Below are 25,105 nucleotides of genomic sequence, written 5' to 3'. Positions count from 1 at the left end.
GGCCCTTTGTTCCGCACCCGTGTTAGGCACACCAGACTACATGAAACTTTTCACATTGTACGTGCACGAGAATGATGGGTGCGCATTGTCAGTATTAGTACAATTACACGGGGATAAGCAGAGACCATGTGCATACTTCTCTGCCATTTTGGATCCTGTAGCGCGAGGGTTGCCTGGGTGTTTTCGAGCGGTAGCAGCAACAGCAGTTGCCCTACGGCAGAGTGAGGGAATAGTGTTATCACACAAACTGTTGGTGTTAGTTCCTCACGCAGTAGATGCCCTGCTAAACCAAACGAAGACCCAATACCTCACGAGTGCACGGCTAACAGGATATGAGCTGACACTTTTGGCGCCACACATTACACTGAAAAGATGCACTACTTTGAACCCTGCCACTTTATTGCCCTATCCGGCCGAGGAGGGTCAGGAAGAAAAACACCATGATTGTGTTTTCCTGACCGAGGAACAGACAAAGGGTCGTGTCGACTTACAGGATGTCCCACTTCCAGATGTGGATGGGGAACTGTGGGTTGATGGATCGTGTTTAAGGCTGCCAGATGGCACGACTTCCGCAGCCTATGCGATCACGACACTTAAGACAGTGGTAGAAACAGCTAGGATACCACAAAAGTCGGCTCAGGCAGCGGAGCTGATAGCCCTAACAAGAGCCTGCGAACTGAGTGCTGGTTTATGTGTGAACATATACACGGACAGCCGGTACGCCTTTGGAGTGGCACATGACTTTGGGCTACTTTGGAGAGAACGTGGGTTTTTGACATCTCACGGGGAGCACATTATGCACGGAGAACTAGTGCGTGATCTCTTAAATGCGCTGCTAGGTCCAAAGAAAGTAGCGATAGTAAAATGCAGTTCCCACAAAAAGATTACGGATAAAGTGGGTCAAGGAAATGCCTTTGCAGACAGCATAGCAAGACAAACGGCTATGTCCCGAACTAGCTCCCCCATGTATGTGGTACAATCACAGGCTGAGCGATGGAGTGATGCTAGAGCGGAAATATTAGACATTCAAAAATCAGCTACTGAATCTGAACTTGCGACGTGGGCAGCAGATGGGGTACTAGATGACGAGGGTTGTTGTAGAAGCAAAGACATGGAAAAGTGGAAATTGCCTGCAGCTTACTTGCAGGCGATGGTCCAGATGACACATGGACTGGCGCATGTCGGAGCTCTTGCAATCACTCGGCTCTTAACACGAGTTTGGGAACATCCCAAGATTGCTAATACTGCAAAGAGAGTAGTGCAGACCTGCCTGGTATGTTTGCAACACAATCCTGGAAAGGGGACCCATACTCCGAAAGGAGGGTTCGTTCCACCTTCTGCACCATTTGAGGTACTCCAAATGGATTACATCCAACTTGAGCGCTGCAATAACCTGAAGTACGTCCTAGTGGTGGTATGTGCTTTTAGCAGATGGGTTGAGGCCTACCCCACGAAAGATAATACGGCTTTGACAACAGCTAAGGTGTTGCTTAAGGAATTTTTTCCTCGCTTTGGAGTTTGCAAATTTCTGTGGAGCGATAATGGGCCTCATTTTGTTGGAAAGATTGTGGAATATGTACTGAAGGGGTTAGGGATTCAGCAGAAGTTCCACGCTGTATTCCACCCTCAGTCAGCAGGTCTGGTCGAGCGGTACAATGCAACGTTAAAGCTTAAGCTGGCCAAAATTGTGGCGTCTACATCGTTGAAGTGGCCAGATGCTTTGCCGCTAGCACTACTCTCTCTTAGATCAGTACCCCACTCACGAACTGGCCTTACGCCTTATGAGGTGGTGTTTGGGCGCCCTATGAATATCTGGGGGGTGCCCAAGCCACGATTAATACATGATGTGCCTTGTGTTATGATGAATGATTATTTGGCACGATTAACAAATGATTTGCTCTCTATTCACCAACAGGTTCGAGAAGCACTCCCTGACAACTCTACTAGAGAGGGCCATGATCTCCGCCCTGGTGACCACGTGATGATTCGCTCGTTTGAGAGAGCAAGCAGTCTGGAGCCCAGGTGGAAGGGCCCCGAACAGGTCCTCCTTGCAACCCGCACCGCTGTACGAGTGACCAACAGGAAGCGGTGGGTGCATTCGACACATTGTCGCCGTGTCTCTCCGGACCTGGTGACTCCTGCTGTACTGATTGACTACAAAGAGATTTTGGAGAAAGAAAAGAGCCCAGCTGTGACGTCGGCCGAAGTTGAGGGAGCCTTCCCGGACCACACTGTTGCCGGACGAGAGCGCTACAACTTGCGCCCTCGATAAGAAGATTTTTGTATTTTTAATAACTGGTTGGTTACCGCTCCAGGTTTGTGAAACGGAAACCGGGAATTCCAAGGGGGGGGATCAGTTCTGCCAGAGTAGCGACACCCGTCTTGGCCCGGAGAAGAAAACAACGGCTACCTCGGAGTTCAGCACCACATTTTTCTTTTTTAGGTATACACGTATGTGTATGTGAAACTTTGTGACTAAATCGAATTATTGAGACTCAGTGAAGGTTTTCAGAACTATGGCATTATCAGCAGTACGAGATAAGAGACTCTTGGGTGCCATTCTCTTTGTTCTGACTATCGTAGTGATTGCGGTAATAGCATGGGTAGTCGAACTTGTGGTACCTGCACGTGAACATTTGCTGCCGACTACCCCGGCTCCATCTGAACATTTCCATTTTACCCTGCCCTATCATGAAGAACGGCACCGACAGACTTATCTGAACAATAGTTTTATTCAGATCCTACATCATACACACAATATGACAAACACTTCAAATTGCTGGGTGTGTGGGATGTTGCCTGGGCATCAGAAGAAAGGGGGTACTCCACTCATCCCTCTCCCGTTTTCGCATAATGGGTCTTGTAATGCATTTTATACTCTCCTCTTTACTTTGAGATGGCCCACAAAAGGGGGAGTGCTTTTTCGTTTAAATAAATTGTGTCATCATGATCGGGATGGGTATCCACAAGCTGAGGGTACTCGATTTGAATATGAAGAGTACCGCCCTGACAATGTGTCTGCTTCACGAATGTATAGCAACCAGCGGAATGTCAATGTATCGAATGCACATGTTATCAATGTTATCGCAACCAAAGCAGACCTATGTATACGTAATAAAGGTGTAATTTCTGTTGGGAGAAGTGAATGTAACACTACACTTACGTTTGATAGTCCTACTGGTATATCGTTTGTCACTTCCCGAAATACTTACTTTATCTGTGGAACGAAGGGTTATCATCAGCTTCCTTTGGGATGGTCAGGCACTTGCTACGTGTCTTTTGTATTGCCGCCTGTATTCATTGCCCCACCCATGTACCACAACAACTACATCCTCTATCACGACTTTGTTTTAAATCGTGATAAGCGCTCCCTTGTCTTGGACGATGTTGACCAAACGGACACTACCTTGCAACAATATGTGGACTTTAATTTGGGTTTGTTCTCTTTTGTTGGGGCAGCTTTGAACAGTCGAAAGATCCGACGACTAACTCGTGTTGTTGAGGCTGTGGCTAATGATACCGCAATTGCACTTGGAAATGTCACTGAAGAAGTACAGATTTCTAGAATTGTTGCGCTTCAGAATCGGATGGTTCTGGATGTAGTGTTAGCTGATCGTGGGGGGGCATGTAGAATCATCGGAAGTAGCTGTTGCGTTTACATACCTGATAATTCACCTTCTGTATATGATGCTATCACTAAACTACATAAGATAGCGGCTGAAATACATCCAGATAATGGTACTTGGACTCTGTCAGGATGGTTCTGGTCAATACTCACCACCTGGGGATGGAAACTGTTAACGATTCTATGTATTATTGTGGGAATTCTGTTTTCTATTTGTTTATGTATTCAGTGTGGCCCAGTTTTTTGTTCTATGTGCTTGTCAGTTTGTGTACCCTCGAGACGAGCTCTTGCCCATGATAAAATGATGCTTCATAAAGAAGTAACACAAATAATGCTAATTGACATAGAAGATGAACACCCTGACTATGTCCACTATGAAGTAGCTTCAGCTAAACGCTAAAAGGGTCGTCTGTCGTATTTTGACGATGGCTGGGTTAGCGCTTAGCTTTGCTACACGATTCCCGCTTAAATTAGCTATACATAGAAACGCCATTTTGTATGTGTTGGCGGCCATCTTAGATCATGAACGGCCTCGTGGCCGGCGTGCCCTTTAGTCCGTTGTCCGTTCCACTGACCACTTCAGTCTGCCCAGCAACAGGCTATTTTTAGTACTGGTCAAGCCACACATGCGCAGTCCACACTGACCAGTCGTTCCTCAGGAATGTGCCGCAAACAGACCAGTGGGTTTGAAACCCTCCAATGAGCTGGCAGTACTCCAAAACATGCCCTTATATGTACATAATGTTCTGTAACTTTGTGCCGCGTGTACGTTTTATTACCTGTAGAATCATATAAAAGAAGGGTCACACCGATGTTCGGTGTGATACCTCTTGCATTACCGAAGGGTGTTGTTTGAGTGTACCACCAGCCCATGGGGTCTTAATAAACTTGTTCTTTGACTTTTACAGTTTCCGTGCCAACAGTTCTTGAATGTAAGTGGGTTATCTTCGGAACATGTAGGCCTTGGGAACCCTGATTACTTCACTAGGGTAAGTTGAGCGCTATATAAGAACACACATACATACATACATGTCCAACTGTGTACTGGAAGGTTCCAGTTGCAATTAAATGAAGTGCCGCCATCACCTTTGCTGTGGGTGTAATAGCTCCAGGATATGTTCTGCGTGGCTGCAGATGAGGTGACAATTGGTCTACAAGCTCCAGCAATCTACGTCGATCAAGGCAGACTTTTTTCCATGTCCTCCAGCACAGTGTATGGGTGATGCACATTTGGAGCCCTCCTGTGTGGGAGTAGATGGGAGTAGATGTCAATTTCCCAACAACGCATAGCTGTTCCACACAATCACATGTTGTCTAACACAATACAAATAAGACATGTTACCGACAATGATCATATGTGTGACATGACCAATATTTCATGCAATACAGATTACTACAAAAACAATGTTCAGCCAAAAACATCATGTGTGCAAACATGTCCAATGTAACGTCCACACATGTCTAAAGAATTGCCAACAACACATGACTGAGGACCCAAATGTGGACCAGCGTCACCACAGACACACATGCACGTGCACACACAATACGAACATGGAACACACCCTCCTTGTCTTCATGCACCAATGACCCCATCTACAATGCTGAGCATCCTCACATGACATGCATGGGCACACAACAGGCAACACACATACGCATACACAGAATGCATGTATACCCCCATCATTGTTACTTGCACACACAAACCACACACTCACAACAGCTTCTGAATGTGGTTAGACACCCTTGATGTACTGTGTAGATGTGTATAAGGTTTAAATGTGTGTACGCAAAACCAAGACGTCAAGATGTCAACACGTCGACATGCACATGTGTTGCAAATTGGGTGCACATCAATAGCCATAGTTAACCACTGGCAAGGTCAATAGTATGACCACACATGAAAAAAAGAGAATACGAAATACACACGTGTCCACGGGCCATTGACTGCACATCCTAATAGTTGCAGAATTCTGTACATGTCCTAACACACATGTACAACTATCAACATTACATATGTGCGGAGACATTTAGTGTGTGTACATATGACATGTGTGGACGCCTTCCACATACACAGAAGATGATCGTTGTACATGATATTGTGCATGACATATGCTGTTTAGACAAGTACCATCACGGTCACACCCCTCATAACGCATGTGCGGACTACCGTGATGGTGCTTCCTTTGAAAAGTGGCGTCGCTATGGCGGTGCACGCATTCCGCGTTGGCGGTGCAGGCTAACACATACTTTTAAACATGAAAATCGAAATGGCAGTTGATACCCCCCCCCTTACAGTCACATTGCAGAACCCACCGTAGCCGGCCGGTCCAGGCCGGTCACCCACCGCCGGGTGGTGGCCGGTCACCCACCCGGCGGTGGATGACCGGCCTGGCCCGGTCGGTGGGTGAACGGCCTGGACCGGCAGGGAGTGACCGGCCTGGACCGGCGGTGGGTGAGGGGCCTGGACCGATGGTGGGTGAACGGCCACCACCCGGCAGTGGGTGACCGGACTGGACTGGCGGTGGTTGACCGACCTGGACCAGCGGTGGGTGTTCCATTACCACCCGGCGGTGGGTGACTGGCCTGGACCGGCGGTGGGTAACCGGCCTGGACCGGCGGTGGTTGAACGGCCACGACCCAGCGGTGGGTGACCGGCCTGGACCGGCGGTGGGTGACCGGCCTGGACCGGCGTTGGGTGAACGGCCACCACCCGGCGGTGGGTGACTGGCCTGGACCGGCGGTAGGTGACCGCCTGGATCAGCGGTGGGTGACTGGCCTGGACCGGCCGGTCTACGGTGGGTTTTCCAATGTGACTGTAAGAGGGGGTATCAACTGCCATTTCGATTTTCATATTCAAAAGTATGTGTTGGGCTGCAGCGCCCCCGCGGAATGCGTGCACCGCCATGGCGACGCCACTGATTGAACATTGTTTCAAAAGATGCACTGTCGCGGAAGCGCGCACATGCGGTTGCGATGTGTGACCGTGACGGTCCGTACACATGTAGCCAATGGGAAGAGGTAACGTGGGGCGCATATGCGCATTCAAAAATAGCGTAAGCCGTGCACCGCCACACCAGGGATAGTCATTGGCTCTTTTTGAATGAGGCATCCAGGGGAAACCAATTGCTGCCGACGTGTGCCACTGATATGGGCTCTGGGCCCTATATATGTGTGAATTTCAGCAGCACACATTAACTGCTTTCATCCACTGCTGCCTGCAACCATCACCTCGACCTGCTGCTGCTCAGCTGACCAACAACTGCTGCCTGCATCCATCACCTCGACCTGCTGCTGCTGAGCTGACCAACAACTGCTGCCTGCGATCATCACCTCGACCTGCTGCTGCTGAGCTGACTAACAACTGCTGCCTGCGACCATCACCTCGACCTGCTGCTGCTGAGCTGACTAACAACTGCTACCTGCGACCATCACCTCGACCTGCTGCTGCTGAGCTGACCAAAAACTGCTGCCTGCGACCATCACCTTGACCTGCTGCTGCTGAGCTGACTAACAACTGCTGCTGTAGTGCCACAGTCCAGGACCTTGCCATGCAGAGAGTGCAAGAGATCCGGTCTCGGCCCTTCACCGCAGCGGAGCTGGATGTTCTTGTGGACGGTGTGCTCAGCCACTATGAACGGCTCTACGGTGCACCCGGACAGGTGGTAAGTGCAGTGGTGAACATGTTAGTGGGCATGAGGTGGTCACTGACTCCTGTCTTCTGCTAGCTTGGCAGTGTGCTGTGGGACCTTCACATGTGTTGTGCTGAGCATGGCTGCATGTAGATACGTGTTTCTATGATGTTTGTGAATGTCAAACTGTCCACTTACGTTCCCCTCTTGTCTCCCATCATGGTAGGTCAAGCTGCACCTTCGCAAGGCCGTGTGGAGGACCATAGCACGTGATGTACGGGCATTGGGGGTGTGCAATAGATGACACACACTGCCACAAGCGCTGGGACGACATATCCAGGCTAAGCAAGAATGTTGCTGAGATGACACTGGGGATGATTCCAAGATCTAGACGTCTGGCCCGACGCACCATGACCCCTCTTTTGCACCGTATAATTGCTGTGACGCATCCTGACCTGTCCGCCCGGCTGAGTGGGGGTCAACAGCAAACTAGCGGTAATCAGACTGTATGTGTATGTGACTTGTGAGTTCATGCATGTATTGGTGCTCAGACACAGTAGTGACATCCGTGGTGCGTTTGTTTTGCTGCAATAGCATGTTGGTGCCATTAGCGGAGTGAGCGGAAGCATCCATGTCCGTCAGGTGGACAGGCCATTGCTTTGTAGTTGAGGGTTCCAGGACATGGACAGGTTTTCAGCGCCTTGAGACCCTACGGGTATGTAGCGCGCTTTATAAGTGTCACTGATTGATTGACATGCCGTTGAGGTCTGTGGTCCCATGGCATGACATGTGTGCAGGTCTACAGGCACATGCCCTGTTCATATGATGTACATGTTTCACAGCCCCCACCGCTTCATTGATGTGAGGATGTCTGGTAGGGGTTGGACGTGTGCAGGATTAGTGCTACATGTTCTTTGTCTGTAATAAAATTTGTTATTTTGTGACCTTCAGTACGTTAGTGTGGCACTTACTTACACCTCTTTTCTCTCTGTTTCAGCTTTGGCAGAGGGCACTGACCCACAGACGATGGAAATGAGTGGTGGCAATGCATCCGGATCAGAGGTCACACACACGCAGACTGACACTGAAGAGGACAGCCCCGGAGAGGGGGACAGAACCGTCCCTGAGGACTCACATGTGGAAACACTATCGTCCTCATCTTCAGACAGTGTTGGTGAGTCAGCACTGTTGTCACAGACATGGAGTGGGCAATCAACACCTTCAGTCGGGACACAGCACACAGGGCCCACACTGCCGCTAACTGCAACAAGTACTGCTCGTGCTCGCCAGAGTAGGGGGAGCAGAGTTGCCTTCGGTGCAGGCACCCCTGCCCCTGCCCCTGTGACACAAAGTGCACTTTGGGCTGAGGCTGTTGATCTGCTGCGACAGCTGTGTGTAGGGCAGACCAACATGATCAATGCATTCCAAGACCACGATAAGAAGTTGGGGCAGGTGATGGTAGTCATGGAGGGGATGCATGGCGATGTTGCTGGTCTACACAGAACAGTTCAGTCATTGGCAAACACTGTGTCTTCTGCCATTGTACAGTAGCATAGACAGGGTGCTACTTCTGTTCCCCCATCCACACCACTTGATGTCTCAGGGGGGAGTGAATTTTCAGAACCGGACTCTTTTACAGGTTATTGCATGAGAAGCAGCCACAGGCAGCAAGGCGTGGCACGGAGTGCACAGACACCATTCCCTAGGACTGGTAAATCTGGCACCAAAGACGACGTGAGCTACACAGGAGTTGACACACAGGATCCTCAAGGGGTGTTGGGGGAAATGGCTTCACATGCTACACAGGCATCCCACACAAAAGGTACTCCCAAGGCAAGGGCACCTCCCAAGTCCAGGGACACTCCCAAGGACACTACAAAGGAAGGGTCAACGCATAAGAGCTGGGACACTCCCAGGGACAAGAACACTACAAAGGCAAGGCCACCTCTAAAGAGCAGGGACACTCCCAAGGACAAGGACACTGCAAAGGAAGGGGCAACTCCAAAGAGCAGGGACACTCCCAAGGACAAGGACACTACAAAGGAAGGGGCAACTTCAAAGAGCATTGACACTCCCAAGGACAAGGACACTACAAAGGAAGGGGCAACTCCAAAGAGCAGGGACACTCCATGGAACAGGGACACTACAAAGGAAGGGGCAACTCCCAAGAGCAAGGACACTCCCAGGGACAGGGACACTACAAAGGAAGGGGCAACTCAAAAGAGCAGGGACACTCCATGGAACAGGGACACTACAAAGGAAGGGGCAACTCCCAAGAGCAAGGACACTCCCAGGGACAGGGACATTACAAAGAAAGGGGCAACTCCCAAGAGCAGGGACACTCCCAGGGACAAGGTCGCTTCTAGAGACAGGTACACTACAAAGGACAAGTCTGCACCCAGGGACAGGGCACCGCCCAGGGATCAGGAGAATTCCAGAGACAGGACACCTCCTACGGCCAAGGCACATCCAAGGGACAAGGCTTCTCCCATTGACACTAGCTCCATCAAGGACAGGCATACATCACCCCTGGCTGCACTGAGGCTGATGTTGTTGAAGGAACGTAAATCAGATGTCTCGGCGGTGGAGTCCCCCCATACCTCTACTCCCATCCACGTCCGTCAGAAGCAGAGGAAGGAGTACCCTCTTGTTGAATCCTCCATTACACATAATGCAGAGGCCAGAAGGCAGGCCCACAGCAAACGACAAGCAGGGTCCAGCACGTCCCCAGAGAGCAGACCCACACCAGCAGATGCTCCACCTTTGATGGGTGATATTTCATTTGAGTCCGCACCACTTACCAGTCCAGTCATGTCCAGGGTGCCCTCACATATCCCTAAGAAACATAGACACACACCATTGACACATGACCACCCCGATGTCGCTCCAGTACAGCTATCCCCAGCTCCCAGAGCCACCCTGCCTCCTGGCCCATACAGCCCTGTGGCTCATCATTTCAGTGGTTCCAGTGGCGCAGCTGCAGTTTACTCTCATGTGTCAGATAGTGGCACTGTGTCTGTTGTTTGCTGTCATGCATCATGTAGTATCACTGTCTCAGTTGTGCCCACTCCTATTTCTGGTGCTGGCAGTGTGTCTGGGTCTATGGCTCACGTGTCAGTCACTACATCTCTGGCTGTGTCTCACACTCCTGTTTCTGGTGCTGGTAGTGTGTCTGGGTCTATGGCTCATGTGTCAATCACTAGAGCTGTGGCTGTGTCTCACACTCCTGTTTCTGGTGCTGGCAGTATGTCTGAGTCTGTGGCTCATGTGTCAGTCACTAGAGCTGTGGCTGTGTCTCACACTCCTGTTTCTGGTGCTGGCAGTGTGTCTGGGTCTGTGGCTCATGTGTCAGTCACTAGAGCTGTGGATGTGTCTCACACTCCTGTTTCTGGTGCTGGCAGGGTGTCTGGGTCTATGGCTCATGTGTCAGTCAATAGAGCTGTGGCTGTGTCTCACACTCCTGTTTCTGGCGCTGGCAGTGTGTCTGGGTCTAAGGGCTCATGAGTCAGTCACTAGAGCTGTGGCTGTGTCTCACACTACAGTTTCTGGTGCCGGCAGTGTGTCCGAGGCAGGTAGTTCAAGCAGTCCACCAGATTCTGTGATGTGAGGTGATGTTCCCTTCACTCACATGTCATCTGACTTGGTGTGTAGATTTTGTCCATTGTAACCAGCCTTGCACTGTTGTTGTCCTTGGGACAGGTAGCTTGAACCACGTACATGTGTTGCTAGTGATGTACCTGCTCTGTTGGCCACAATGCCCTGTTGCTGTTCTGATACTGCATTCTGCCCTCTCATGTGCTGCCTATGATGTACCTGCTCTGTTGGCCACAATGCCCTGTTGCTGCTCTGATACTGCAGTCTGCCCTCTCGTGTGCTGCCTCTGATGTACCTGCTCTGTTGGCCACAATGCCCTGTTGCTGTTCTGATACTGCAGTCTGCCCTCTCATGTGCTGCCTCTGATGTACCTGCTCTGTTGGCCACAATGCCCTGTTGCTGTTCTGATACTGCAGTCTGACCTCTCATGTGCTGCCTCTGAGGTACCTGCTCTGTTGGTCACAATGCCCTGTTGCTGTTCTGATACCGCATTCTGCCCTCTCATGTGCTGCCTCTGATGTACCTGTTCTGTGCAATGGACTGTTGATGCACTTAGACCCTCTCATGTGCTGCCTCTGATGTACCTGCTCTGTTGGCCACATTGCCCTGTTGCTGTTCTGATACTGCAGTCTGCCCTCTCATGTGCTGCCTCTGATGTACCTGCTCTGTTGGCCACAATGCCCTGTTGCTGTTCTGATACTGCATTCTGCCCTCTCATGTGCTGCCACTGATGTACCTGCTCTGTGCAATGGACTGTTGATGCACTTAGCCCCTCTAATGTGCTGCCTCTGATGTACCTGCTCTGTTGGCCACAATGCCCTGTTGCTGTTCCGATACTGCATTCTGCCCTCTCATGTGCTGCCTCTGATGTACCTGCTCTGTGCAATGGACTGTTGATGCATGGTGCCTCTCTCATGTGCTGCCTCTGGTGTACCCGTCTGCGCCCGTCCGCGCCAAGACCGCGACAGGCGCAGGAAACTCTGCGCTATCTTCCTTCCACATTAGTTACCTGTCCAGTGACCTCTATCGACTACAGGGCACCAAGCACTGTCCCTGCAAACTAGACCCAGCTAAACTAGCTGGCATAGTCAGCTGCAAGATCTGCCACTGGACTACTATCCAACACCCTGACTACATACCCGCTTCCCTATCACCGCCCAAGGCTTCCCAGCCTCTCTTCAAAGGAGGTCTGATTAATGCACGCTCCATGTGCAAGCATAATCAAGATATACACGACCTTATCTGTGACTCCGATCTTGACTACCTAATGATAACCGAAACATGGCTAACGGAAGACAGCCATCCTGATATTGCCGTCTCCCTACCCCAGGGCTTTTCATTTTTCAGACAAGACAGAGTGAAGGGCAGAGGCGGAGGTGTCGCCATTATACTTAGGAACACCTTCCCTTGCCATACTTTCAATCTAGAACCCTTAAAAAATACAGAAGGCCTAGGTTTCTCAATTAAATTGAATGAACATACCTCCTTTTCAGGTGGTCTTATTTATCGCCCGCCTGGCAATGCCACCGAGTTTCTTGACTCACTGTGCGATTCCTTGGGACACTTCTTACTAAGATACCCACACTTCACCTTACTCGGGGATTTCAACTTACATCTTGAATCCAAATCCGATGCACAAACCATCAACTTCTCCCAAACCCTCGAAATGTTCAACATCCAGCAACACGTCACTCTACCTACGCATTCGCTAGGTCATACCCTCGATGGTGTGTGCACCAACCTTTCCTCCCTAACCACCTGGCCCCCTCTTCCACAGATTTGGACTGATCATAGCCTGATCCCATTCCACATCAAGAATGTGCGTCCACCTCCCTGCAATAAAGCTAATTCTCACCTTACCAACTCCATCAACTGGAAAAAGGTTCAAGAAAACATTATTCTTAAACCCCTCCTTCAATCCCAATCCCCCACCTTATCCGGGAACGTCGAAATTGACGCCGACCTTTTCCATAACTGGATCTCACATGAAATGAAATCTAGAAACCCTCCCAAACGTCTCTGTACCTCTCTGAAAAAAACCAAAACCAATGCCCCCTGGTTCACACCCGACATAGCTACCGCTCATCTACTATGTAAGAAGGCAGAACGTAAATGGCGCAAGACATACGACAAGGACAACCGCCTTTCCTACATCCAAATAAGGAAAACTTATCTTTCAAAAATCAAATCAGCCAAAAAAACTTTCTACGTTAACGCCATCAAAGATTCCAGTCAAAAACAAAAGTCGTTGTTTGCAATAGTAAAATCGTTCACTCAGCCCAAAGCACTCCTACCAGAAATACTCCCATCTCAGGGTCTGTGCGAAAAAAATCTCTGATTACTTCGAAGACAAAATTACCTCCATCCAAAGCAACTTCCCCACTCCAGATACTTCTCTTGTTGCCCCCCCCCCCGGACTCTCGAGTCGGCAAACTTAGAAGCTTCTCTCCGGTCACTCTGGCGCAAACCAGAGAAGTCATCTTGGCTTGCAAATCGGGCTCCCCGTCTGACCCCTTTCCCCCCAAAATACTTCACCAACTAATCGAGGTGTTGAATCCTACTATCAACGACATAGTTAACTCGTCACTCCACACAGGATCTGTCCCCAGCCGATGGAAGAAGGGTATTGTCAAACCTCTCATGAAAAAGGCCAACAAATCCCCAACAGATCTGACCAATCTTCGCCCGATCTCACTACTCCCGGCCCTGGGAAAAATAACTGAACAACTTGTATATAGAGAACTCAAACGCTACCTGGAAGATAACAACATTCTCCATCCACAACAATCGGGTTTCCGTCCTAAACACTCGACCGAAACAGCGCTGATAGAACTGTCGGACACCATTAAACTGCTACAAGATCAGAGGAAAAACTCAATTCTCATTCTTCTCGATCTAACTGCGGCGTTTGACACCATCTCCCACTCCATCCTAATCAGCAGACTAATGGACATAGGCATCTCGGATTCCGCTTTATCTTGGATAAAGTCATTTCTCACCGACCAATCACAAACTGTTGCTCTTGGCCCCTTCCATTCCAAAGAGAAGACGGTCTCCTCAGGTGTACCGCAGGGGTCCATCCTGAGTCCCCTCCTTTTCAATATCTACCTCATCCCACTCCTGTCCCTGATCCAATCATTCGGCATACCAGTAACCTCGTATGCCGATGATACACAACTCATCGTGCCACTAGAGGACAACTCCACTGAAGCTGAGCTCAACCTCAAGCATTGCCTAACTGAGGTCTTCCGCTGGATGGATAGCAACCATTTAAAATGCAACTCTAGTAAAACTGAGATCCTCCCGATTGGAAAAAACACCTCCTTCTGCCCAGCCCTCTGGTGGCCAGACGATTCAGTCGCTCCCCCTCAGACTGTCACAACGGCCAGGAATCTTGGCGTCATCTTTGACTCAGACCTCTCCTTTGATCAACATGCCAGGACTGTAGCCGGCAAATGTTTCGGAATAATCAAATCACTTAGAAAGTTTTTTGACTTCCTTCCAATCGACGCCAGAAAAACTGTGACAGTAGCACTTATAATCTCACGCTTAGACTACTGCAACGGCCTTCTTGCAGGGGCAAAAAAGAACACGCTATCGAAACTCCAAAGTGTGCTTCATACAGCCGCGCGACTGGTCCTCAAATTACCCCGCAGAGCCTCTATCTCCGCAGCCCTACGTTCCTTACATTGGCTGCCCCTTCACAAATGAATTCTTTTTAAAATATTGATCATCGCCTTCCGCGCCTTCAACAAATCCGGCCCAAAATACCTCTCCAAACGCTTTCCCCACTACACCCCCAGTCGTTCCCTTCGCTCGTCCCATGACAACCTCATCAACCTGAAGACGAAGGGCGGAAAAACCTTAAGCTTTCTGGCCACGAAAGCATGGAACAGCTTGCCCAAAAAACTTAGACAACAGACCCTTGAAAAACCCTTCAGAAAGCTCTTAAAGACCTGGATATTCAACCTCTCTGATGACTACTCCAAGGCAGCCATCTAACCCCGCTCCATCTCTAGGACTGGTCATCCAGGATTTTTAGCGCCAAGATGCTCCCTCCAGCGCGAACGTCGCGCTCTAGAAATACCCTCACAATATCACAATATCACGATCTGAAATACAAGCAGCAGACCATGGTTGGTACTTAATGCTTTTTGGTGCTATTTTTATTTAAACCTCTAAATTTCTCATTACCAGTTCCCCTTATTGGATGTTTTCCTTTTGAAAATATCCTCAATAATTTTTATACATTAAAGTGGGATTTTTATTGTATAGTGTTTTTTACTTTGTTGGTACTTGTAGATGCTTTACACATTTTCTTAAGTTAAGCCTGTCTAATCTGTGCAATAGCTACTATGGGTTGACCTCAATTTTAAATTACATGGCCTAACAAACATAATGCAACTATTATTTGAGGAGGACTAGACTACACCCCAAATAATAATCCACGTTCTCGCCTACACAAGTTATACAGATATAATAGAAAGTTCGCCTAGGCCTGGTGATTACAGCACAGCAAATAGCTTGAAGAAATACAAAAATAAGCTTACCAGCACAGCAGCTTTCCCCCCAATGTTGCAAAATGTTAGTTACTTACTTTACTCCCTAGGGGGAATTCAGAAGCATTGAAAATCCTCAGAATCCCCAACATATGGGGAAGGAGATACAAATTTACCATAGTTACTGCCTTTGGAAAAAGGAAAAAATTAATTATGGTGACTTAAGCATAAAATTCCCTAAATATAAAGAGGACTAACCACAGGTTAGAAGGAGTGGTGGAGCCTCAGCAGCTAACGGATCAATGAGCATGACCAGTTGTCAGACTTTGCACAACATTTAATTTACAAAATAAAAAATGAATTATTTCAAACTTTACATGACAGTCTAATTTATGAAACAAAACTATTCTGAACATTGTCTTCTTACCATTATACATGAATTGACCCAGTTACCATTTCTCAAAACAAAAATAAAAATGTTATCAATATGAGAAGCATGAGAGTGTATATTATCTCTGCTGTAATACACACCTTTGATATGTAATTTACATATATATAACTGCAGTAGGTTTTGCATGGATTTAGCCATCACACTATCCCAAAAAGGACATATTTTACTAATTAATAACCATCATTGAGTTCCATTCACAACTTTCTCTCCCACAGTGATTGGTAATTCTGATAGATAAATCAAATGGTGGTTACAGCTGTTAATATTCAGGAAGTTAATGTCAATGTGAATAATGATACATTCATGTATAGAAATGAAGTTACATTTTTATTAAAAAATTCACCCGTTATGAACTCTACGTCAACTCCAACTCAGAAATACGAAGTCAGGCAGGCTCTGAGATCCATGCCCGAGGTCACTGATTGACAGGTCACAGGTGGGGTGGCACGTAGCCAGCAGACAAATACTTGAACAGGAAACCCAGACAAAGCCCACAGATAGGTGCAGCGACAGAACAATAGTCCAAGTCGATTGTCCCCATTAAAACTCACATGGTCGGAGGACAATGTGAATTCCCAAAACGCCATAAAGTCAAATGCCACATGAAGTTAGGAACACATAGCCAATCCAAAGCAAAAACAGTCAAGCAGTGATCACATGCTCCCCATGCGGGACATCTATACACGTTCCCCACTGGCCGCATTGCGAACTCACAAGGTCGAGGCCCACTTGGATTGCTCATTGAATACATTCATATTTGGCTCCAAAGACAGAAATTTCCATTCCTTACCAAAAAAGGATCACCAGAACTATTTTATGGCATTCAGTGAATTGTATAAAACCAATGACAGATTGAATGTAAGTTGAGAGGGTTCTCAGACCCTATGGCTGCAATAGTTCTCTCGTTGGCAAATTATTCCTGTTTTGGCAAACACCTCTTGTCTCTTTTTTTTCAAGGTATTCCATGTTCAAGCAACATTTTGGCATCCCTACCAGGAGCTGATTGGTACCGGAAACCTGACTGAAGCCAATGGAAGGAGACCCCGCCTGGACGGAGTCACATTCATCTAAAAGGTTTCCTCAGAGCCAACCTTTTCTAAAGGAGTGGGAGGTGTTGGTCGCTTGCACGAGTAGGTGTGACACAGATGGTACACTTGGCCCCTTTGTGTGATACATGGTGCGATTAGGATATTTAGTGAAAAAAGATTTGGACCTGAGAGATTAGGTGAAACTATAAATTTGCTAACGATATTTCTTACTTCGATATTACTTACTACGATATAAAAAAAGCAATATTACTTACCTTAATGTCGATTTTCTGGTCGCCGATATTCTTGACATCGATATTCTGTCCCTACGATATTAAAAATCAATTTTAGTGTAGGGTGATGTAAAAAAATCAATATTTATACCATTATTGGACAGAGCCAGGATCCCTGACACTGACATGTGAAAAGTTACTGCTAGAAAGGTTCTGGGATTCTGTCCTAAACTCCACAACACACAATTCGAAAAATGGAGTTCTGACACTCAAATTTCTTAAAGTTAAAAGTGAAAGTAGTTTTGAAAGTCTTATGGAAGAAATATTGCCAGTTATGGAAAAAACCTTGTATTTAAAGTTTTGTTATGGCATATTAAAGCTAATACAGCGAACTGGGCATGTAACAAGGGTCGCATAGGAGATGTTTCGCTTGAAAATTGCGAGTAATGCAACATGGGCACAAGTGATATTTCTTTGCCCAGCATACCAACATAGCTGGAAGAAGTGGCTAAAACCAATTTGTCGCCTCTTAGGATTCAGACGTATTAAGGAGGCAGAAAGAGTGTTTAAATCTGATACTACATAGACCATTTTATTTAGTTTAAGCCGATACCTTTTTGCTGTAGCAATAGTATGAAGAAAACGGGGTCTGAAATTGTAAAAGTGTAGAGGACAGGGTAAGGCATCAGACAAAAATAAAAAAAATAGTGATGTTGATACGGTTTTGGCTAAGTGGTGGATATGACACTGAATAATTTCTACATCTAAATCTTGTTATATGGAATGGATGAAATACCTTTAAAAATATATTTTTTTCTTTTTTAACATGTTTTTATTACTGTTAATATTATTAAACAATATTAGCACCTGGTTTTTACTAATATTTATGTATATTAATATTTGTCGTAAAATTTTAAACAGTGTATTTTTCATGCATTTAGCAAACTTGGGACCGACTGATTGTAATAGTAGACTAAGAATTTTAAAATTGTCTGGTTTGGTTCGCTCCCCCTAGAAAAATGTCACACTTTTCATTATGACCCCTCTTTCTTTTCTATGGCCCGCCATTAATTGGAAACTGAAACAGACACTATTGATACTAATTGTTTTTAGAGATTGTATTGTTTTACATGTCAATGACTCTTTTATGGTTTGTTTAACCGAAATAAAGATCTGAATTAAATATTTTGACTGCACACCACCTATTCACTGCTAAGGAACTGCTCGGTCAAATGGACTCCATTCAAAAACTCACAGTGATGGCGCAGGGGTCTCTCCAATGTCAGTTACAATCACACCAACTCAAAGACTAACATTACACATGCACTGCAGAGCACCTTTTTACACAACATGCGATATTAGCAGATGTCCACCGTGGGTTCTAAGTCATCAGCCAGGTCGTGTTAAGTCTGTTCACTGATACCGCTTGTAGTAGCCCCAGACAGCCTGTACTTGTCCCAAGAGGTAGGCCTCGAAAAAGCAAAATGCCTTCCCCACTACTACATAAGCAGACTTAGAGCCAAAATCCAACTGAACAAGGTAGAACCCCACAGAATAGTAATGAATGTGACCCGGTACGAGAACAAATCAATGGCTCTATACCGTTTCACAGAGCCCAACGATATTCAAACTGAGATAGACAGGATGTGCAGGAACTGCACCATAGTGGAGGATACTGTTTGGCTATGGGACTTCCCAGAAAAAAGATACTTGGAGGTAGAGAAACCCCCAACTCAATGCACAAACTCATCTTCCCTTGCCTCCTTTTGTGGTCCAATGATGGACCTTAGCATATCTGGGTTAGTTTTCTTTAACAACAAGTGGACCCCAGACATGGAGTTCCTGTATAAGGTCATCAAGCCTGATGATACAAAGGGAAATAAGTGTCATAAGGGAGGGTTTAACAAAAGCACCCCATGTCAGGAAATCTAGGATAGCGAGGTGGGTGGAAACACTTGGCTCGAAGGAAAGCGGCATCTCCTTGTTGTACGGAAATCTACACTGTATTCCTTATGTTTCAAAGGTAAAGGAATGCATCCACTGGGCATGAATAAAACCTGTGTCATGATCCAGCACATTCTGGATATGTAATGGTGCACCACCACGCTGTTTAATATGTACTGGCAGTGCGGTGAGTTTGCCTATATTCAGCTCGACTATGGTTTGACCCCTATACTGGTCATTCCCGGAGAAGAACTATCGGATTTGTACTCGCACCTTCTAAGGAAAACGTTGCTGCATCAGACACATGAAAAAAGAACTGCATATTATTCTGGCTGTGCTCAGTACAAAAACATTCCAGAAGAATTCAGACTGTTCATGCACATATATGTTTCGGCGGGAGGGTCCATACCCTTCTTCACCCTGTAGATTAAACTAATGCCAGCTCTCTCGAAATAACCAAGTGGGAAATGCTTAAAATGATAAAGAGAACTGATCTTGGCCTTAATTTAATCAAGGAGCGACTGAGAGCTATCTGCCTCAAGGTGATTCCGCATTGGTATGTGTAAGACTTAATGACCGGGTTGGAGGGAGAGGTGTATGCCAAGCATGGTGTGTCCTACTGCATACTTATACCAGGGAACGACATGGGTAATGGGACATAGACTTTTGCAATTGAAGCACTGAACCATTTACAAAGAGACATGCATGAGGAGGTAGGTGCCCCTTAGCTAGTTCTCAAATTGGTTCTCCTGGCTCCACTGATGGCTTCCCAGTCTGTGCTCATTGTAGTTGCCAGTTTTCATTGTATTCTTGTTTTTGTGTGGTTCCGTGTAATTGGGGATTTCCTGCTGTAAACATAACGTCTTCAAACTAGGTAGAATGCAAGTAACTAGGAAAGTAGTAAAGGTCAAAACCCGAAAACAACAGGCCCCCAACAAAGTAACTTTCATGAAGAATAGCATAGATAGTGTAGTTGAAAATTCAACTAATGGTGGGAATGTTAATATTGAGAAAGTCGAAGTCAATATGAATAACAATACAATCATGTGTAAAAATGAAGTAGCATCTTTACTGACAAACTCATCCATTATAAACTCCACGAGGTCACTGATCAACAGGTCACAGATGGGGTGACACGTAGCTGGTAGACAAACACGTGAACAGGAAACCCCATATCAATTCCACAGAAAGGCGCAGCGACACCACAATGGTACAGGGAGGCTGGCCCCAATAAAGCACACATGGATGGAAGAGTATGTGCTTTCCCAAAACACCATAAATTCAGATTATACATGAAGTTAGGAACACACAGCCAATAAGGATACAGCACAGAAAGTACACTCCGAGTTCATGCGCTCCCCATGCCAATCATCTGGATACATTACCCACTGGCCACATTGTGTCCATGCAAGGTCGAGGCCAACCTGGATTCCTCATAAAATACATCAATTTATGGTTCCAAAGAAAGGGGTTTACTTTCATTACCAAAAAACGGATTTCCTGAACTATTTCATGTCATTTAAGGAATTGTATAAAAAACCACGTCAGATCGATTGTAAGTTGAGCCAGTCTACATCTATTAAAAAAATAGCATTTTATAATGCGTAAAAGTTGTTTTTGGTTTTCCTATTTTTCACTGCGTGTTGTTGGTGTCATGATTACTGTTAGTGTTTTTCGCTGTCTGCGTCGATTTCAATGTACTAACATGAGTCCCTCCTTATTTCTGCTTTACTCCACCCTTTTTCCAATATATTCTCTCATTTATAATCACTCCCAATGCCCCTCCCAATCAAAAAAAATATGACTGCCGAGATTTCTCAACTCCGGGTGGTGAATTCTGCACATAAAAGATAGGATAGTCCTAGGCAGAGATCTCCTCTTGAAAGAGAATAGTCTTTGTGAGCATGTCAACATGATCTACTGGAGAATGATTACATACAACATCTAAAATGTTTTAGTAAATAGACCCATTAATGTAAAAAAATGTTTTTTTTTATTGTTTCCATATGTGATTTCAGTAACACTAGCGGATATGCATCTTCGTAACTTTGAATTTGACAATTTTAAACAGTTTCTATATTTTCTCTATAAAAACGAAGTTTTTAGCTTGTTCTCAGGATACTGACTTCCAGTATTCTGTGGATATTTTAAAAGATTTTTGATATGCCTCTCTGTCTATTATAAATATCACAAGTTTAGGAATGCCATTATTACACAATATTTAATCCAAAGTCCTGATAAGTAAACTGATTTATTAGATGAGAAATCAGATTTACTATTTGCAACCGATTCAAGGTTTTGATCCATATTCTGACGTTTTTGATGTATTAAGTTCTCTTTCAGATAGTGTGAATAAATATTAGTTTATTAATAGAAATTGATGGTTAGGTTAGTATTTGTAATGCTGTGAGCAATCCAACAAATGTGGCTAATATGTTACTTTCTAAATGAGGGAACAATTCTGTACCAGATTCTGTGCGAGGCTTGAATAACATCCTGGTTTCTCAGACTGTAGATGAGTGGGTTGAACACTGGACATACCACAGCATACAGTGCAGACACCACCTTGTTATTGTTAGCCTTAAGGCCCATAGAAGGAAGAATATAAGTGTAGATAGTGGTCCCATATAGCAAATTGATCACAAGTAAGTGAGAAGCACATGTGTAAATGGCCTTCCTCTTTGATGCAGAAGAGCGAATATTGACAATTGATGAAAGAATGTAGGCATAAGTTATAAATATCAAGACAAAGCATATCATGCCAAGGAAGATATCTGCCACCATGGTTGCACGATCAATTGCATAGGTATCAGAAACAGCAGCCTTGCTAACTGCTGGTATTTCACAGAAACTATGGTCCAGGATAGTTTTTTTACGGAAGGATAACTTTGTCACCAAGCCGACATCAAGGAAGGAGTTTAGAATGCCAAGCCACCACACTGCAGCTGCCAGGGAAAGATTGACTGGCCTACTCATGATGACCGCATAATGTAGTGGTCTACAGATGGCCACATACCTATCAAATGCCATGACTGTGACAAGCAAGAGTTCAGATGCCAAAGTTGCGGACAGCAGGAACATTTTTGTCATGCAGCTCCAATATGACATGGACTTGGTCTCAGAGAGCAGTATGGCCAGAATGTTGGGAATGATGCTGGATGAAAAGCAGATATCCAATAGAGCCAGATTAACCAAAAAGAAGTACATAGGGGTATGAAGACGAGTGTCTGAATATATGACAACCATAATGAGGAGGTTTCCTGACATGGCAAGCAGATAGATCAAAACAAAAGCCGCAAAGAATATGGACTGATGTTGTGGGTAATTGGAAAACCCCATAATGAAGAACTCCACAGTGGATGTTTGGTTCGACTGTTCCATTGGCCAGAAAATGGTCATCTATGGTAAGAAAAGCAAAGCACTTGGAATTAACTCTCGGCCATGTGTAGCAATCAGTTACGCAAGTGGTAATATATCGTGGACAATTACTGCATCAACAGTGACAATAACTCATCATGCAATCTTGGTTAGTCATGGACAAACATCTGTAAATATGATTCCCTCTCTGTCTTATGACCAAGTACACATTCACTATGACCTCGGTCTTTACACCATGTTAACGTGTCATATTATGTCACCTTGACTCAGTTTAATCCTACCTTCAGCATTGGTTCTCTTTTTGACTTAAAACTCTTATTTTTGAGGTCACATGAATGGACACCTTATCCCCATCTGTCATCAGTATCAATTAAACTTATTTAATAACCTTTAGACTTAGCTTGAAAGATGTAATACATCATACTCTGGTGCATACTTTTGGTGTCCGATTAGTACATTGAACATTTACACAAATGACTAAATTAGGAACATACCTATGAAAACTGCTCCAATATATCACAGTATAAAATTGCTCTTGTTTTCCAGATATGTCCATGTAAATACATCATGAAATAATCCACCTGGCTTTCATTTCTTTAAAAGACAGAATTCAAAACCAGCTTCATTCATAATTGTGTGTGAGTAGCTGGTAAAGATGGATGTTATTAGGTCCAAAAGTTCATAGTCGGGCGTATTCACAAACCTATTACCCTCAACAACCTCGCCAACCTCAGACTGCACCAGCTCGTCTATACCCCCACTCGTAGAGCCGGACACACTCTCAAGCCCATCTTCTCAGGAGGGACGAACATCCACTTCAGCCACACCACGCAGCCACCCTGGATAGACCACCACTGCATACACTTCACCTTCAACACCACCTCGTACCCAAACCGGCCCCATGCCCGCCACAAAGGAATTGGAGCAAGATCACAGAGGAACACCTCAACACCACCCTCCTCCATGACCACCCCCTACTACGGTTGACGCCAATACCACAGCCAAAGAACTACACCGCTGGATCGCCGGCTGCGCTGACAAGCTTGCACCCCTCCGAAACCCTGTCAAACAACGTCCCCTGAATGTCGCCTGGTTCACCACCGACCTCGAAGAAGCCAGGCGCTCCTACAGACAACCTTGAGAATCTCTGGCGAAATTGTAAAACCTCTGAAGACCAGAACAACTACAGGAACGCCATGAAAGAATACCACCAGAGCATATGAATCGCCAAGCTGAACTTTATCAAGAACAAAATTCACATCCAATGCAAGCAACGCAAAAGAACTCCTCAAAGTCCTACAACAGCTCACCAAACACCCAGGCGAAGCCACAGACGTCACACTATCTCAGGACCCCTGCAACAAGCTCAGCTCCTACTTCCACCAAAAAATCAAGGACCTCTATGACAACTTCAGCGAACAAACGCCAGACACCCTCCCCTTCACCACCGACAACCAGCCGACCATCACCATTTAGAAAACTGCCACCACCTGCAACCAGCAACCTGACACCTCCACGACCATGAAGAACACCCACTCCCACTCAAGATCCCCCACAGACCCCTACCCTCCACACATCTACCTCAGAGTTGCCACCGCCATAGCACCTTGACTATGCTGGACCATCAATGTTTCCCTCGAATCCGGCATCATCCCCGACAACTGGAAGAGGGTAGAGGTCAGCCCCATCCTCAAGAAACCCTCACCCCGCCCGCCACCTATTTCCCCCGCCATATTAGTATGGCGGGGGTACCGTGGTGGACAGGAATACTGTACGCCTCTTTTCCGCCCGGTCGACAATATTAGCATGGGTGCCGAGTCATGCCTTTCTGTGGTGGCAATGCCGCCACGGAAAGGCATGCAGAATTCAATTACGGGGCACGTTGCCGGCCCCCAGGGCATTGGGGGTGATGGGTGCACATGGGGGGTACCTATGGTACCCCTCTGCATTGTCATGGACGTGGTGGCAGGCATCTTGCGGTGCCTGTCACCTTGTGCATGACAATGCACATAGTGGATTCCCAGCATTGTGGCGGGCAGTGCTGTGAGCACCGCCCGCCCCAATGCTGGAAATGGAGGATGCCACTGCCACGCTGGCTGCCTTGGCATCCTAATAGCCAGTGCAGGACTGCCGCACCACTGGCGGTCGGTCCCAGCACCGCGCCATCCTAATGGGCCCCATAGTATTTAATGCCTGAAATAATGGAAACTCATCCGTATCATCGCATGTCGTATCGGTAACAAAGTATCTTCTCCAATCTTCTCCTTTGAACACCAGAGAAGATACTTTGTTGCCGATAGGACATGCCGCGATCCGGGCACAGTAGCTATTTATTAAGAAGTGATCACACGACTGCAGGCATCTATGAAATTTCTGAATATCAGACAAAAAATATCGCCCTGACGAAGTTCTTTGCAAGACCGAAACGCATTGGCTGCCCGATGAAATTGAAATCAATAAAGAAGATTAAAAGAAAACCTTAAACCTTATCAACATTGGATGGACATTTCTTAATCCATTAATATATTGTACTTTTGTTATTCATGCGAGGTGGTGCAATCCACAGTGGGTAGAAGAACAGAAATAACATCATGACTCTACAGAGAACACTACATCTCTAAACGATAGAACTACCCCTCCCCTATCATTCTGCCACCTTGAAACAATCATGAATTGTATCAGAGTGCCACCTCCTCCCCCATTTTCAGTGCTCCACTGTTGACT

The 25,105-nt window shown here is 46.3% G+C and overlaps 1 protein-coding gene across 1 annotated transcript; it reads right to left on the bottom strand.

Annotated features, from left to right (window-relative positions):
• Positions 1-21,439: 21,439 nt before the first annotated feature.
• LOC147734836 (olfactory receptor 13A1-like) lies at positions 21,440-22,402 on the bottom strand. The gene has a single exon (XM_086953644.1). The coding sequence runs from the start codon at positions 22,400-22,402 to the stop codon at positions 21,440-21,442; it is 963 nt and encodes a 320-aa protein (XP_086809770.1).
• Positions 22,403-25,105: the final 2,703 nt, after the last annotated feature.

This window comes from Lissotriton vulgaris, chromosome 1_2 (genome assembly GCF_964263255.1).
Source record: "Lissotriton vulgaris chromosome 1_2, aLisVul1.2, whole genome shotgun sequence".
Classification (NCBI taxonomy): domain Eukaryota; kingdom Metazoa; phylum Chordata; class Amphibia; order Caudata; family Salamandridae; genus Lissotriton; species Lissotriton vulgaris.
This window is presented reverse-complemented; position numbering and strand designations above follow the sequence as displayed.

What these genes read in the sequence shown, in the direction of transcription:
- LOC147734836 (XM_086953644.1), bottom strand. Translation starts at nt 22,402, where the DNA reads ATGACCATTTTCTGGCCAATGGAACAGTCGAACCAAACATCCACTGTG.